Source organism: Nerophis ophidion, linkage group LG08 (assembly GCF_033978795.1).
Source record: "Nerophis ophidion isolate RoL-2023_Sa linkage group LG08, RoL_Noph_v1.0, whole genome shotgun sequence".
In the NCBI taxonomy this organism is placed as follows: domain Eukaryota; kingdom Metazoa; phylum Chordata; class Actinopteri; order Syngnathiformes; family Syngnathidae; genus Nerophis; species Nerophis ophidion.
Window position 1 is genome coordinate 423518 of NC_084618.1, and position 16782 is coordinate 440299.

At 40.5% G+C, this 16782-nt stretch overlaps 1 protein-coding gene across 1 annotated transcript in view; it reads right to left on the reverse strand.

The window, feature by feature from the left end:
• Window positions 1–1490: 1490 nt before the first annotated feature.
• The window catches only part of LOC133557158 (long-chain fatty acid transport protein 4-like), a 102557-nt gene continuing 87265 nt past the window's right edge, over window positions 1491–16782 (reverse strand). The window contains exons 11-14 of the mRNA XM_061907404.1: window positions 11828–11965; window positions 11602–11766; window positions 11392–11538; window positions 1491–5686 (exon numbers count right to left, since the gene is read on the reverse strand). Coding sequence (XP_061763388.1) covers window positions 5529–5686; window positions 11392–11538; window positions 11602–11766; window positions 11828–11965 — 608 coding nt within the window. The 3' untranslated portion in view covers window positions 1491–5528. The remainder of the gene's footprint in view (window positions 5687–11391; window positions 11539–11601; window positions 11767–11827; window positions 11966–16782) is intronic.

Here is a 16782-nt window from a genome sequence, read left to right on the forward strand (position 1 = left end):
ACTCCTGAGGTGACAAAAACATTGGCTAATAAAGTTGGCATGCCAGCATGCTAACAGTTGGCATGTGTCATGTACCAAGTTGTGACACTCCTGAGGTGACAAAAACATTGGCTAATAAAGTTGGCATGCTAGCATGCTAACAGTTGGCATGTGTCATGTACCAAGTTGTGACACTCCTGAGGTGACAAAAACATTGGCTAATAAAGTTGGCATGCTAGCATGCTAACAGTTGGCATGTGTCATGTAGCAAGTTGTGAGACTCCTGAGGTGACAAAAACATTGGCTAATAAAGTTGGCATGCTAGCATGCTAACAGTTGGCATGTGTCATGTACCAAGTTGTGTCACTCCTGAGGTGACAAAAACATTGGCTAATAAAGTTGGCATGCTAGCATGCTAACAGTTGGCATGTGTCATGTACCAAGTTGTGTCACTCCTGAGGTGACAAAAACATTGGCTAATAAAGTTGGCATGCTAGCATGCTAACAGTTGGCATGTGTCATGTAGCAAGTTGTGAGACTCCTGAGGCGACTTTACTAATACCCTCCTCCATTCACATCCCATCTCCCTGGATTATAAACAACTCAAATGTACTTCTAATGTATATACTTGTTCTTATGCTATGTGAACTCACTATGTTCTCTGCTGGCTGTACATATCCTACTAAATAAGACCTACACTGTTTCAATGTCCACATTTCTGTGTTGATGCAATTGTTGATGACTGAAGTACTGATATCAACCAAAGTTCCTCATTCCACCCCCCGGATTGTAAATAATGTAAATAATTCAATGTACATACTATGATGATTAACTTGTGTGATGACTGTATTATGTTGATAGTATATATTTGTACCATGAATTGATTAACGTGGACCCCGACTTAAACAAGTTATTAGGGTGTTACCATTTAGTGGTCAATTGTAGGGAATATGTACTGTACTGTGCAATCTACTAATAAAAGTATCAATCAATCAATCAAAAATCCTTATTTGGGGACAGCCGCTCTCACTACATTGGCTTTTTTTTTTAATAGTTATATTGCTTTTAAGCAACAATTTTATTACATTTAAATATATTTACCACTCGGGTCCATTACATAAACTTTTTTTTTTAAATACCAAAAACCTTAAATACATTTAAGGACAACACCTTATCTTTTCGACGACTAAGTACATTATCAATTTGTTTACAAATATCAGCTTTTTATCATTATAACCGATAGTTTTTTTTTTTTTTCTTACATTTTCACTGTTTTTTTATGTTATTATTTCAAAAAGACAACGTGATAGCAGAAATATATTTGCTCATCGCCGATACCAGCCTGAATTGTTCCCGGTATCGGATGAGAAAGACATCAGCTGTATCGCACATGACGAGTCACAGGGCAGACTGTGGTGTGTTAGGGTTAACTCCAACTCTAACTGATGATGTCGCGTCAAATCTTTGTCACTTCTTTTTCAGAGAGTGTAAATAAATCATTTAGGAGGCAGTTTCATGATCAGGAAACAATTTATGGCTCCAGATTGTCGCACAAACAATGACGTCATACAAGCAGAATGGAAAGTGGGCTGCTGTTGAAGTCACACGCCGCCTGGTGGTCACTCGAAGAAGCATCATTAACAGCTTGACAGCACTTCATACATTTCACTTTTTCATTCTGGTTTTTCAAATAACTACTTTGACGAGGACAATGGACATGAAAGAAGAACATTGACAAGGACAATGGACATGAAAGAAGAACATTGACGAGGACAATGGACATGAAAGAAGAACATTGACGAGGACAATGGACATGAAAGAAGAACATTGACGAGGACAATGGACATGAAAGAAGAACAATGACGAGGACAATGGACATGAAAGAAGAACATTGACAAGGACAATGGACATGAAAGAAGAACATTGACGAGGACAATGGACATGAAAGAAGAACATTGACAAGGACAATGGACATGAAAGAAGAACATTGACGAGGACAATGGACATGAAAGAAGAACATTGACGAGGACAATGGACATGAAAGAAGAACATTGACGAGGACAATGGACATGAAAGAAGAACAATGACGAGGACAATGGACATGAAAGAAGAACATTGACAAGGACAATGGACATGAAAGAAGAACATTGACGAGGACAATGGACATGAAAGAAGAACATTGACAAGGACAATGGACATGAAAGAAGAACATTGACGAGGACAATGGACATGAAAGAAGAACATTGACGAGGACAATGGACATGAAAGAAGAACATTGACGAGGACAATGGACATGAAAGAAGAACATTGACGAGGACAATGGACATGAAAGAAGAACATTGACGAGGACAATGGACATGAAAGAAGAACAATGACGAGGACAATGGACATGAAAGAAGAACATTGACGAGGACAATGGACATGAAAGAAGAACAATGACGAGGACAATGGACATGAAATAAGAACAATGACGAGGACAATGGACATGAAAGAAGAACAATGACGAGGACAATGGACATGAAATAAGAACAATGACGAGGACAATGGACATGAAAGAAGACAAAAGAATGCAAACATAAACCATCGCGTGACATGCGACAACCATGTGACATCGTTCTCTCCTCTCATTGGCCGAGGAAAGGTAAACAGGAAGTAGGTTTGCTGTCTGGATTGTTGTGTTTGTGACGTGTGTCAGTTTGTGGTGCGTTCAAAGAACATTTGACTTTTTAACCGCATCATATTCTTCTCCTAAAGTGTCTGTTAAATGTAAAAGACCTTTTATGCTCAAACAGCACCTCGGTTTTCATGCACGCCGATTTAAATGGGCGGCATTTCAACAAAGAATTGTTTATTCGAAGAGTTGGGACACAATTGTGCGTTGAATGTGTACATAGGACCGTGAACACAACTGTCAGGAGTGGTGTCTGTTTTGTGCGGGGCGTTCAAGCGCACTGCGTAACTCTGAGTGTTGGGCCAAGAGGAGGAAAAGGCCTCCAAAAAGGGCCACCGTGGTGCCAAAGTGCCTGCACTTTGATGAAAAAGGTGAGTAGCACTATGCTTGTGGTTTTGGAATATTGGATACAGATCTTTATTTCACATTGTTGTCTGCATGTAAAACTTGACAAATCTCTCAACAAAAATTAGCTTTAGATCAGATGTTTTTAACATGCCTGTGAGCGAATGGAAAATACACGACGCACACGGGGAGTGTGTGTGTGTGTGTGTGTGTGTGTGTGTGTGTGTGAGACAGTAAGGCACAGTACTCTGCTAAAACTCCATGACGCTCATCACAAACTGACAAACATCACACAAACATCAGATGGACTTTCACAAATTTCACAACCTTTTAGATTCTTTCGGCTCAACTGTGTGTGTGTGTGTGTGTGTGTGTGTGTGTGTGTGTGTGTGTGTGTGTGTGTGTGTGTGCGTGCGTGCGTGCGTGCGTGTGACTTTAATTCTTCTTCAAAGAAACACGTAGTAAAGAATGAAGTTATTTGTAAAGGAGTATTATCACCCACCTGCAGTGCAAATCTATAAGAATGCAGTCTTAGGGTTACAAGGAAGAGTTGTAATGTCAGAATAAAAGTCAGAATGTTAGAATAAAAGTCATGTTAGAACAAAAGTCGTAATGTAATAAAAATCGTCATGTAAGAATAAAAAGTCGTAATGTAGGAATAATAGTCGCAATATTATAATAAAAGTCGCAATGTAAGAACTGCAAGTCGTAATGCAGGAATAAAAGTCGTAATGTTAGAATAAGTCATAATGTAAGAATTCAAGTCGTAATGTAGGAATAAAAGTCGTAATGTTAGAATAAGTCATAATGTAAGAATTCAAGTTGTAGTGTAGGAATAAAAGTCGTGATTTTATAACATAAGTCGTGATTTAGGAATTAAGGTCGTAATGTAAAAGTCCAATTGTTAGTAGAATAATGTAAAAGTAAAGTGTTACTAAGAATATAATAAAAATGTAGGAATAAAAGTTGTAATGAGTAAAAAAGGCCCGTCATGACTAAAAGCAGAATAAGGTTGTAATGTCAAATAATTGTAATATTGTGCCTTTATTTTCAGAGTACATATATTTTTCTTACCAGATTTGTTGGTCCACTCGTTCATTTTGCAGCTTTATTTGCATCATTTGTTCTTACTTATGCACCATTTTACCAGTAAAATGACAATGCTAGTTTCTTTTAAGAAGCGTGCTTGTAATTTGATGATTACCTGGGCCATTTTTCATGTCTCTCATATTGTCAAAATCAGATTCAGCTCATTAATATATTTTGCATGGAACTACTGAGAATTCTGGACTATAAGCTTCTACTTTTTCCCAACGCTTTTAACCCTGCGACTTATAAAACGGTGTTTTTTCTTGAATGCAAAGTTTTCATGAAATACAAGCAAAACACTGAAATGGTGTTTATTGTTTGTGCTATGGCGCCACCTTTTGGACAAGTTTGCTCACTGCAGGTGCTGCAGTGGCTTCATTGCCCTTCTGTTTAGACTGAACTTTCAACCGGAAGTACAAGAGCATTTCTACTCATATGTGATCTTCATTCATCATTCAAACAAGGTTTGCACGTTTTACAATATAACTACAACAATCCTTACTTACTAAAGCGTCCCATGTGTGATGTCTGTAGGAGTGTTTTCATGCAAATTTGTACGTGCTATCTTAATGTAATGATGCTAGTACCGTTTGCAATAGCTAATATGCCAACAGGTTTATGAGTGTGTGTGTTAGCATTATTAACTTACAATTGGACTCTTTTTGTTGTTTCACGTTCACAAATTCCTCAGTAAATTCACCCAAGTTATTGAGTCTGTTTAGCTGATTGGAGAGCTAGCTTGCGCAGCTAGTGGGTCCATGACTAAGATTTCTGTTTTGTTTGATCAGCCGTTTTACTGCCCTGTTACAGACACTGTTTGGAAACAATGGAGATATGTAAATAAACATGTAGAGAATATTTCTGTGTAAATAAGTCATTCCACAACCAATATATCTGCCACTTCTAGTCCGGTGCGACTTGTATATGGAAAAAGGTTTCTTTTTCCTTCAATTTAGTGGGCGAGGCTTACAGTATATATCCGAGCGCTTTATAGTCGGGAAAATACAGTCATTCTATTTGTGGCTCTGGGAAATGCACACTAAGTCAGGTTTGGGAGCAATTAGCCAGAGGTTTTGATCAAATGAGTCTTTTCACCTGGTGGCTCTAATACTCCTTTCAAATAGACTTGATGTATTTTCTGTAGCACACAAATGTCGACGATTAAAAAATAAAGACAAGCGTTTAGTTTTCGTAGCGCAGGACAAACATAAATAACACAAATGATTCCTCAAATATGTTCATTAAATATATTTGGTGTGAGTTTTGATTGATATCAGCTGCGGTGATTGGTGTTTTTCTGCAGGGAAGATGAAAGTTGTCTTTTAGTGCAGCAGCTGCTCTTCAAGTCCTGTGTGTGTGTGTGTGTGTGTGTGTGTGTGTGTGTGTGTGTGTGTGAGCTGAGGTAGCCAGAGAGCATTGCCACTACTTCCCTTCTCACTTCAGCTCACAACTTAAGTTTCCCTGAAAGTATGGAGCAGTACATCTCCTGGTCCAGCCGCACGTAGCGCCCCCTGCTGGAGTCCAGGAAGTACAGACGGTCCGACACCACCGTGGGGTCGAAGCCTTGGTGGCGGAGCTCCGTCTTCTGGAACTTAAAGGTTCCTGGGGTGAGAAGCACATGTGGTTGGAGAAAAGACAAACAGGAAGTCAAGTTAGCACATTATTTCCAGCTTGCAGTGTCTTCAAACACATTGAGTTAACAAAAATATTATTCAGCCATTTTACAAGATTGACAACAAAGGACTTGTTTACATCTTCTTGTTAAAAGTAGGATTGTGAAAATAATCACACTCTTTCATTGCTGGGAATTGTTGTCTTGCTTTGGTCCACAAGACTTGACTTCAAATGTCTCTCTGTCTTATTCTTTACATCAGCTGTTTAATTCAAACACAACTACTCTCACTAAACGTCCTAATGTCCTCTTATACAACTACTTACATGTCCTAATGTCCTCTTATACAACTACTTACATGTCCTAATGTCCTCTTATACAACTACTTACATGTCCTAATGTCCTCTTATACAACTACTTACATGTCCTAATGTCCTCTTATACAACTACTTACATGTCCTCTTATACAACTACTCTCACTACACGTCCTAATGTCCTCTTATACAACTACTTACATGTCCTAATGTCCTCTTATACAACTACTTACATGTCCTAATGTCCTCTTATACAACTACTCTCACTACACGTCCTAATGTCCTCTTATACAACTACTTACATGTCCTAATGTCCTCTTATACAACTACTTACATTTCCTCTTATACAACTACTTACATGTCCTAATGTCCTCTTATACAACTACTTACATGTCCTAATGTCCTCTTATACAACTACTTACATGTCCTAATGTCCTCTTATACAACTACTTACATGTCCTAATGTCCTCTTATACAACTACTTACATGTCCTAATGTCCTCTTATACAACTACTTACATGTCCTCTTATACAACTACTCTCACTACACGTCCTAATGTCCTCTTATACAACTACTTACATGTCCTAATGTCCTCTTATACAACTACTCTCACTACACGTCCTAATGTCCTCTTATACAACTACTTACATGTCCTAATGTCCTCTTATACAACTACTTACATTTCCTCTTATACAACTACTTACATGTCCTAATGTCCTCTTATACAACTACTTACATTTCCTCTTATACAACTACTTACATGTCCTAATGTCCTCTTATACAACTACTTACATGTCCTAATGTCCTCTTATACAACTACTTACATGTCCTAATGTCCTCTTATACAACTACTTACATGTCCTAATGTCCTCTTATACAACTACTTACATTTCCTCTTATACAACTACTTACATGTCCTAATGTCCTCTTATACAACTACTTACATGTCCTAATGTCCTCTTATACAACTACTTACATGTCCTAATGTCCTCTTATACAACTACTCTCACTACACGTCCTAATGTCTTCTTATACAACTACTCTCACTACACGTCCTAATGTCCTCTTATACAACTACTCTCACTACACGTCCTAATGTCTTCTTATACAACTACTCTCACTACACGTCCTAATGTCCTCTTATACAACTACTTACATGTCTTCTTATACAACTACTCTCACTACACGTCCTAATGTCCTCTTATACAACTACTTACATGTCCTCTTATACAACTACTTACATGTCCTAATGTCCTCTTATACAACTACTTACATGTCCTCTTACACAACTACTCTCACTACACGTCCTAATGTCCTCTTATACAACTACTTACATGTCCTAATGTCCTCTTATACAACTACTTACATGTCCTCTTATACAACTACTTACATGTCCTAATGTCCTCTTATACAACTACTTACATGTCCTCTTACACAACTACTCTCACTACACGTCCTAATGTCCTCTTATACAACTACTTACATGTCCTAATGTCCTCTTATACAACTACTTACATGTCCTCTTACACAACTACTCTCACTACACGTCCTAATGTCCTCTTATACAACTACTCTCACTACACGTCCTAATGTCTTCTTATACAACTACTCTCACTACACGTCCTAATGTCTTCTTATACAACTACTCTCACTACACGTCCTAATGTCTTCTTATACAACTACTCTCACTACACGTCCTAATGTCTTCTTATACAACTACTCTCACTACACGTCCTAATGTCTTCTTATACAACTACTCTCACTACACGTCCTAATGTCTTCTTATACAACTACTCTCACTACACGTCCTAATGTCCTCTTATACAACTACTTACATGTCCTCTTATACAAGTACTCTCACTACACGTCCTAATGTCTTCTTATACAACTACTCTCACTACACGTCCTAATGTCCTCTTATACAACTACTTACATGTCCTAATGTCCTCTTATACAACTACTTACATGTCCTAATGTCCTCTTATACAACTACTTACATGTCCTCTTATACAACTACTCTCACTACACGTCCTAATGTCCTCTTATACAACTACTTACATGTCCTAATGTCCTCTTATACAACTACTTACATGTCCTAATGTCCTCTTATACAACTACTCTCACTACACGTCCTAATGTCCTCTTATACAACTACTTACATGTCCTAATGTCCTCTTATACAACTACTTACATTTCCTCTTATACAACTACTTACATGTCCTAATGTCCTCTTATACAACTACTTACATGTCCTAATGTCCTCTTATACAACTACTTACATGTCCTAATGTCCTCTTATACAACTACTTACATGTCCTAATGTCCTCTTATACAACTACTTACATGTCCTAATGTCCTCTTATACAACTACTTACATGTCCTCTTATACAACTACTCTCACTACACGTCCTAATGTCCTCTTATACAACTACTTACATGTCCTAATGTCCTCTTATACAACTACTCTCACTACACGTCCTAATGTCCTCTTATACAACTACTTACATGTCCTAATGTCCTCTTATACAACTACTTACATTTCCTCTTATACAACTACTTACATGTCCTAATGTCCTCTTATACAACTACTTACATTTCCTCTTATACAACTACTTACATGTCCTAATGTCCTCTTATACAACTACTTACATGTCCTAATGTCCTCTTATACAACTACTTACATGTCCTAATGTCCTCTTATACAACTACTTACATGTCCTAATGTCCTCTTATACAACTACTTACATTTCCTCTTATACAACTACTTACATGTCCTAATGTCCTCTTATACAACTACTTACATGTCCTAATGTCCTCTTATACAACTACTTACATGTCCTAATGTCCTCTTATACAACTACTCTCACTACACGTCCTAATGTCTTCTTATACAACTACTCTCACTACACGTCCTAATGTCCTCTTATACAACTACTCTCACTACACGTCCTAATGTCTTCTTATACAACTACTCTCACTACACGTCCTAATGTCCTCTTATACAACTACTTACATGTCTTCTTATACAACTACTCTCACTACACGTCCTAATGTCCTCTTATACAACTACTTACATGTCCTCTTATACAACTACTTACATGTCCTCTTATACAACTACTTACATGTCCTAATGTCCTCTTATACAACTACTTACATGTCCTCTTACACAACTACTCTCACTACACGTCCTAATGTCCTCTTATACAACTACTTACATGTCCTCTTATACAACTACTTACATGTCCTAATGTCCTCTTATACAACTACTTACATGTCCTCTTACACAACTACTCTCACTACACGTCCTAATGTCCTCTTATACAACTACTCTCACTACACGTCCTAATGTCTTCTTATACAACTACTCTCACTACACGTCCTAATGTCTTCTTATACAACTACTCTCACTACACGTCCTAATGTCTTCTTATACAACTACTCTCACTACACGTCCTAATGTCTTCTTATACAACTACTCTCACTACACGTCCTAATGTCTTCTTATACAACTACTCTCACTACACGTCCTAATGTCCTCTTATACAACTACTTACATGTCCTCTTATACAAGTACTCTCACTACACGTCCTAATGTCTTCTTATACAACTACTCTCACTACACGTCCTAATGTCCTCTTATACAACTACTTACATGTCCTCTTATACAACTACTTACATGTCCTAATGTCCTCTTATACAACTACTTACATGTCCTAATGTCCTCTTATACAACTACTTACATGTCCTAATGTCCTCTTATACAACTACTCTCACTACACAACCTAATGTCCTCTTATACAACTACTCTCAATACACAACCTAATGTCCTCTTATACAACTACTTACATGTCCTAATGTCCTCTTATACAACTACTTACATGTCCTAATGTCCTCTTATACAACTACTTACATGTCCTCTTATACAACTACTCTCACTACACAACCTAATGTCCTCTTATACAACTATTCTCACTACACAACCTAATGTCCTCTTAAAGACCTAGTTTGACCACACGTCCTAATGTCTTCTTGTAGAACCAGTTTCACTACACGTCCTAATGTCTTCTTCTAGGACCAGTTTCACTACACGTCCTAATGTCTTCTTCTAGAACCAGTTTCACTACACGTCCTAATGTCTTCTTCTAGAACCAGTTTCACTACACGTCCTAATGTCCTCTTATACAACTACTCTCACTACACAACCTAATGTCCTCTTATAGACCTAGTTTGACCACACGTCCTAATGTCTTCTTGTAGACCCAGTTTCACTACACGTCCTAATGTCCTCTTCTAGAACCAGTTTCCCTACATGTCCTAATGTCTTCTTGTAGAACCAGTTTCACTACATGTCCTAATGTCCTCTTCTAGAACCAGTTTCCCTACACGTCCTAATGTCCTCTTATACAACTACTCTCACTACACAACCTAATGTCCTCTTATAGACCTAGTTTGACCACACGTCCTAATGTCTTCTTGTAGACCCAGTTTCACTACACGTCCTAATGTCCTCTTCTAGAACCAGTTTCCCTACATGTCCTAATGTCTTCTTGTAGAACCAGTTTCACTACATGTCCTAATGTCCTCTTCTAGAACCAGTTTCCCTACACGTCCTAATGTCCTCATATACAACTACTCTCACTACACAACCTAATGTCCTCTTATAGACCTAGTTTGACTACACGTCCTAATGTCTTCTTGTAGAACCAGTTACACTCCACGTCCTAATGTCCTCTTCTAGAACCAGTTTAACTACATGTCCTAATGTCCTCTTATACAACTACCCTCACTACACAACCTAATGTCCTCTTATAGACCTAGTTTGACTACACGTCCTAATGTCTTCTTGTAGAACCAGTTACACTCCACGTCCTAATGTCCTCTTCTAGAACCAGTTACACTCCACGTCCTAATGTCCTCTTCTAGAACCAGTTTCACTACACGTCCTAATGTCTTTTTCTAGAACCAGTTTCACTACACGTCCTAATGTCTTCTTCTAGAACCAGTTTCACCACACGTCCTAATGTCTTCTTGTAGAAGCAGTTTCACTACACGTCCTAATGTCCTCTTCTAGAAGCAGTTTCACTACACGTCCTAATGTCTTTTTCTAGAACCAGTTTCACTACACGTCCTAATGTCCTCTTCCAGAAGCAGTTTCACTACACGTCCTAATGTCCTCTTCTAGAAGCAGTTTCACTACACGTCCTAATGTCTTCTTCTAGAAGCAGTTTCACTACACGTCCTAATGTCCTCTTCTAGAAGCAGTTTCACTACACGTCCTAATGTCCTCTTCTAGAAGCAGTTTCACTACACGTCCTAATGTCTTCTTCTAGACCTAGTTTGACTACGCGTCCTAAAAGGTCCAGAGGAAGACTCGATGTTACCCGTCTTGTTGACTTCGGGGAGGAAGCGCAGGAAGACAGGTCGGGCGTAGGGAGGAAGAGCGTTGTCCAGGTCCTTGGCAAACTTGTCCAGGTCTGAGGACTGTGAGGGATCAGCGATGGCGGCCATCCCCGCTTTCCCTTCGGCGCCTGAAGACGGCAGGAAGAGCGAGTCAAGGGCTGATGTGTCCAGGTGTGTGTGAAGGTGTTTACCAGGTACTTCCACTCCATAGACCACCACGTCTTTCATGTCCAGCAGCCTGCTGAGGGTGCCCTCCACCTCGGTGGTGGACACGTTCTCTCCTTTCCAGCGAAAGGTGTCTCCGGTCCTGTCCTTGAAGTACATGTGTCCGTACTCGTCCATGATCAGCACGTCACCTGCCAGAGCAGCTCAGAGTCAGCAGGAAGTTGCTGTCCTTCACCATCCATGTCCACCAACCAGAAAGATAAGCGCTGTCTCCCTTCTTGAAGACACTGTGGGAGATCTTCTTGCTGGTGGCGGACTGGTTGACGTAGCCGTCGAATCTCCGTAAAGGATCGTTCTGAATGATCCTGCCCACCAGCTGACCGGGCTCGCCTGAGGAGACAGTGGCCAAGTTCTACCGTCAATGGAAGCCTTCAGAAACACAACCTCTAGCCTTTCTCACAACTCCTGCTTTCATTCGGGGGGACCATCCAAAGAGGACGTACTACTCTGCGTGTGAGCTACTAGACCAGGACTACAATCAAGAAGGTGAAAAGTGCTGCAAGATGTGGCCATGGAAACACTCATTTCTCGCCACTTCTATTGTTTGGTGCAGCCGGGCCGCAGTAGGAGGGGATAGAAAGAGAAGTAAAGGTAGACGGAGGGACACAAGACAGAAACAACAACAACAGCAAATAGGAAATGTACAAATATGGTAGTAAAAGTGATGTTAGTCAAGGAAATATTAGTAACAGAAATGACCATGAACATTATTACATTACAAATGGAGAAATACCAATAGCAATAGTAGAAAAATAATGAATAATTACCTCTTTTATCAACAATACTATAGTTTCAGATGCAACAATATATATATATATATATGTATATATATATATATATATATATGTATATATATATATATATATATATATGTATATATATATATATATGTATATATATATGTATATATATATATATATATATATGTATATATGTATATATATATATATATATATATATATATATATATGTATATATATATATATATATGTATATATATATATATATATATATATATATATATATATCTATATCATCATGGCGCCCATCAAGGCTGCCTCGGTGCTCTTGTGCACGTTCTTTTGTTTGTTTTTGTGCCTAAATAGTGTGTCCTGTTGCTCTTACACACGTGAAGAGCGACTGAACATCAGCTCTATCAGACTTATCAGCAGGTCTATCACCCCTACAGACTTATCAGCAGGTCTATCACCCCTACAGACTTATTAGCAGGTCTATCACCCCTACAGACTTATCAGCAGGTCTATCACCCCTACAGACTTATCAGCAGGTCTATCACCCCTACAGACTTATCAGCAGGTCTATCACCCCTACAGACTTATCAGCAGGTCTATCACCCCTACAGACTTATCAGCAGGTCTATCACCCCTACAGACTTATCAGCAGGTCTATCACCCCTACAGACTTATTAGCAGGTCTATCACCCCTACAGACTTATTAGCAGGTCTATCACCCCTACAGACTTATTAGCAGGTCTATCACCCCTACAGGCTTATTAGCAGGTCTATCACCCCTACAGACTTATCAGCAGGTCTATCACCCCTACAGACTTATCAGCAGGTCTATCACCCCTACAGACTTATCAGCAGGTCTATCACCCCTACAGACTTATTAGCAGGTCTATCACCCCTACAGACTTATTAGCAGGTCTATCACCCCTACAGACTTATTAGCAGGTCTATCACCCCTACAGACTTATTTGCAGGTCTATCACCCCTACAGACTTATCAGCAGGTCTATCACCCCTACAGACTTATCAGCAGGTCTATCACCCCTACAGACTTATTAGCAGGTCTATCACCCCTACAGACTTATCAGCAGGTCTATCACCCCTACAGACTTATTAGCAGGTCTATGACCCCTACAGACTTATTAGCAGGTCTATCACCCCGACAGACTTATCAGCAGGTCTATCACCCCTACAGACTTATTAGCAGGTCTATCACCCCTACAGACTCATTAGCAGGTCTATCACCCCTGCAGACTTATTAGCAGGTCTATCACCCCTACAGACTTATTAGCAGGTCTATCACCCCTACAGACTTATCAGCAGGTCTATCACCCCTACAGACTTATCAGCAGGTCTATCACCCCTACAGACTTATTAGCAGGTCTATCACCCCTACAGACTTATCAGCAGGTCTATCACCCCTACAGACTTATCAGCAGGTCTATCACCCCTACAGACTTGTCAGCAGGTCTATCACCCCTACAGACTTATTAGCAGGTCTATCACCCCTACAGACTTATTAGCAGGTCTATCACCCCTACAGACTTATTAGCATGTCTATCACCCCTACAGACTTATTAGCAGGTCTATCACCCCGACAGACTTATCAGCAGGTCTATCACCCCTACAGACTTATCAGCAGGTCTATCACCCCTACAGACTTATCAGCAGGTCTATCACCCCTACAGACTTATCAGCAGGTCTATCACCCCTACAGACTTATCAGCAGGTCTATCACCCCTACAGACTTATCAGCAGGTCTATCACCCCTACAGACTTATTAGCAGGTCTATCACCCCTACAGACTTATTAGCAGGTCTATCACCCCTACAGACTTATTAGCAGGTATATCACCCCTACAGACTTATTAGCAGGTCTATCACCCCTACAGACTTATCAGCAGGTCTATCACCCCTACAGACTTATCAGCAGGTCTATCACCCCGACAGACTTATCAGCAGGTCTATCACCCCTACAGACTTATTAGCAGGTCTATCACCCCTACAGGCTTATTAGCAGGTCTATCACCCCTACAGACTTATCAGCAGGTCTATCACCCCTACAGACTTATCAGCAGGTCTATCACCCCTACAGACTTATCAGCAGGTCTATCACCCCTACAGACTTATTAGCAGGTCTATCACCCCTACAGACTTATTAGCAGGTCTATCACCCCTACAGACTTATTAGCAGGTCTATCACCCCTACAGACTTATTAGCAGGTCTATCACCCCTACAGACTTATTAGCAGGTCTATCACCCCTACAGACTTATCAGCAGGTCTATCACCCCTACAGACTTATCAGCAGGTCTATCACCCCTACAGACTTATTAGCAGGTCTATCACCCCTACAGACTTATCAGCAGGTCTATCACCCCTACAGACTTATTAGCAGGTCCATCACCCCTACAGACTTATTAGCAGGTCTATCACCCCGACAGACTTATCAGCAGGTCTATCACCCCTACAAACTTATTAGCAGGTCTATCACCCCTACAGACTCATTAGCAGGTCTATCACCCCTACAGACTTATTAGCAGGTCTATCACCCCTACAGACTTATTAGCAGGTCTATCACCCCTACAGACTTATCAGCAGGTCTATCACCCCTACAGACTTATCAGCAGGTCTATCACCCCTACAGACTTATTAGCAGGTCTATCACCCCTACAGACTTATCAGCAGGTCTATCACCCCTACAGACTTATCAGCAGGTCTATCACCCCTACAGACTTATCAGCAGGTCTATCACCCCTACAGACTTATTAGCAGGTCTATCACCCCTACAGACTTATTAGCAGGTCTATCACCCCTACAGACTTATTAGCAGGTCTATCACCCCTACAGACTTATCAGCAGGTCTATCACCCCTACAGACTTATTAGCAGGTCTATCACCCCTACAGACTTATCAGCAGGTCTATCACCCCTACAGACTTATTAGCATGTCTATCACCCCTACAGACTTATTAGCAGGTCTATCACCCCTACAGACTTATCAGCAGGTCTATCACCCCTACAGACTTATTAGCAGGTCTATCACCCCTACAGACTTATTAGCAGGTCTATCACCCCGACAGACTTATCAGCAGGTCTATCACCCCTACAGACTTATTAGCAGGTATATCACCCCTACAGACTTATCAGCAGGTCTATCACCCCTACAGACTTATTAGCAGGTCTATCACCCCTACAGACTTATTAGCAGGTCTATCACCCCTACAGACTTATTAGCAGGTCTATCACCCCTACAGACTTATCAGCAGGTCTATCACCCCTACAGACTTATTAGCAGGTCTATCACCCCTACAGACTTATCAGCAGGTCTATCACCCCTACAGACTTATTAGCAGGTCTATCACCCCTACAGACTTATTAGCAGGTCTATCACCCCTACAGACTTATTAGCATGTCTATCACCCCTACAGACTTATTAGCAGGTCTATCACCCCGACAGACTTATCAGCAGGTCTATCACCCCTACAGACTTATTAGCAGGTCTATCACCCCTACAGACTTATTAGCAGGTCTATCACCCCGACAGACTTATTAGCAGGTCTATCACCCCTACAGACTTATTAGCAGGTCTATCACCCCGACAGACTTATCAGCAGGTCTATCACCCCTACAGACTTATTAGCAGGTCTATCACCCCGACAGACTTATTAGCAGGTCTATCACCCCTACAGACTTATTAGCAGGTCTATCACCCCGACAGACTTATTAGCAGGTCTATCACCCCTACAGACTTATTAGCAGGTCTATCACCCCTACAGACTTATCAGCAGGTCTATCACCCCTACAGACTTATCAGCAGGTCTATCACCCCGACAGACTTATCAGCAGGTCTATCACCCCTACAGACTTATTAGCAGGTCTATCACCCCTACAGACTTATTAGCAGGTCTATCACCCCTACAGACTTATTAGCATGTCTATCACCCCTACAGACTTATTAGCAGGTCTATCACCCCGACAGACTTATCAGCAGGTCTATCACCCCTACAGACTTATTAGCAGGTCTATCACCCCTACAGACTTATTAGCAGGTCTATCACCCCGACAGACTTATTAGCAGGTCTATCACCCCTACAGACTTATTAGCAGGTCTATCACCCCTACAGACTTATCAGCAGGTCTATCACCCCTACAGACTTATTAGCAGGTCTATCACCCCGACAGACTTATCAGCAGGTCTATCACCCCTACAGACTTATTAGCAGGTCTATCACCCCTACAGACTTATTAGCAGGTCTATCACCCCTAAAGACTTATCAGCAGGTCTATCACCCCTACAGACTTATTAGCAGGTCTATCACCCCTACAGACTTATTAGCAGGTCTATCACCCCTACAGACTTATCAGCAGGTCTATCACCCCTACAGACTTATCAGCAGGT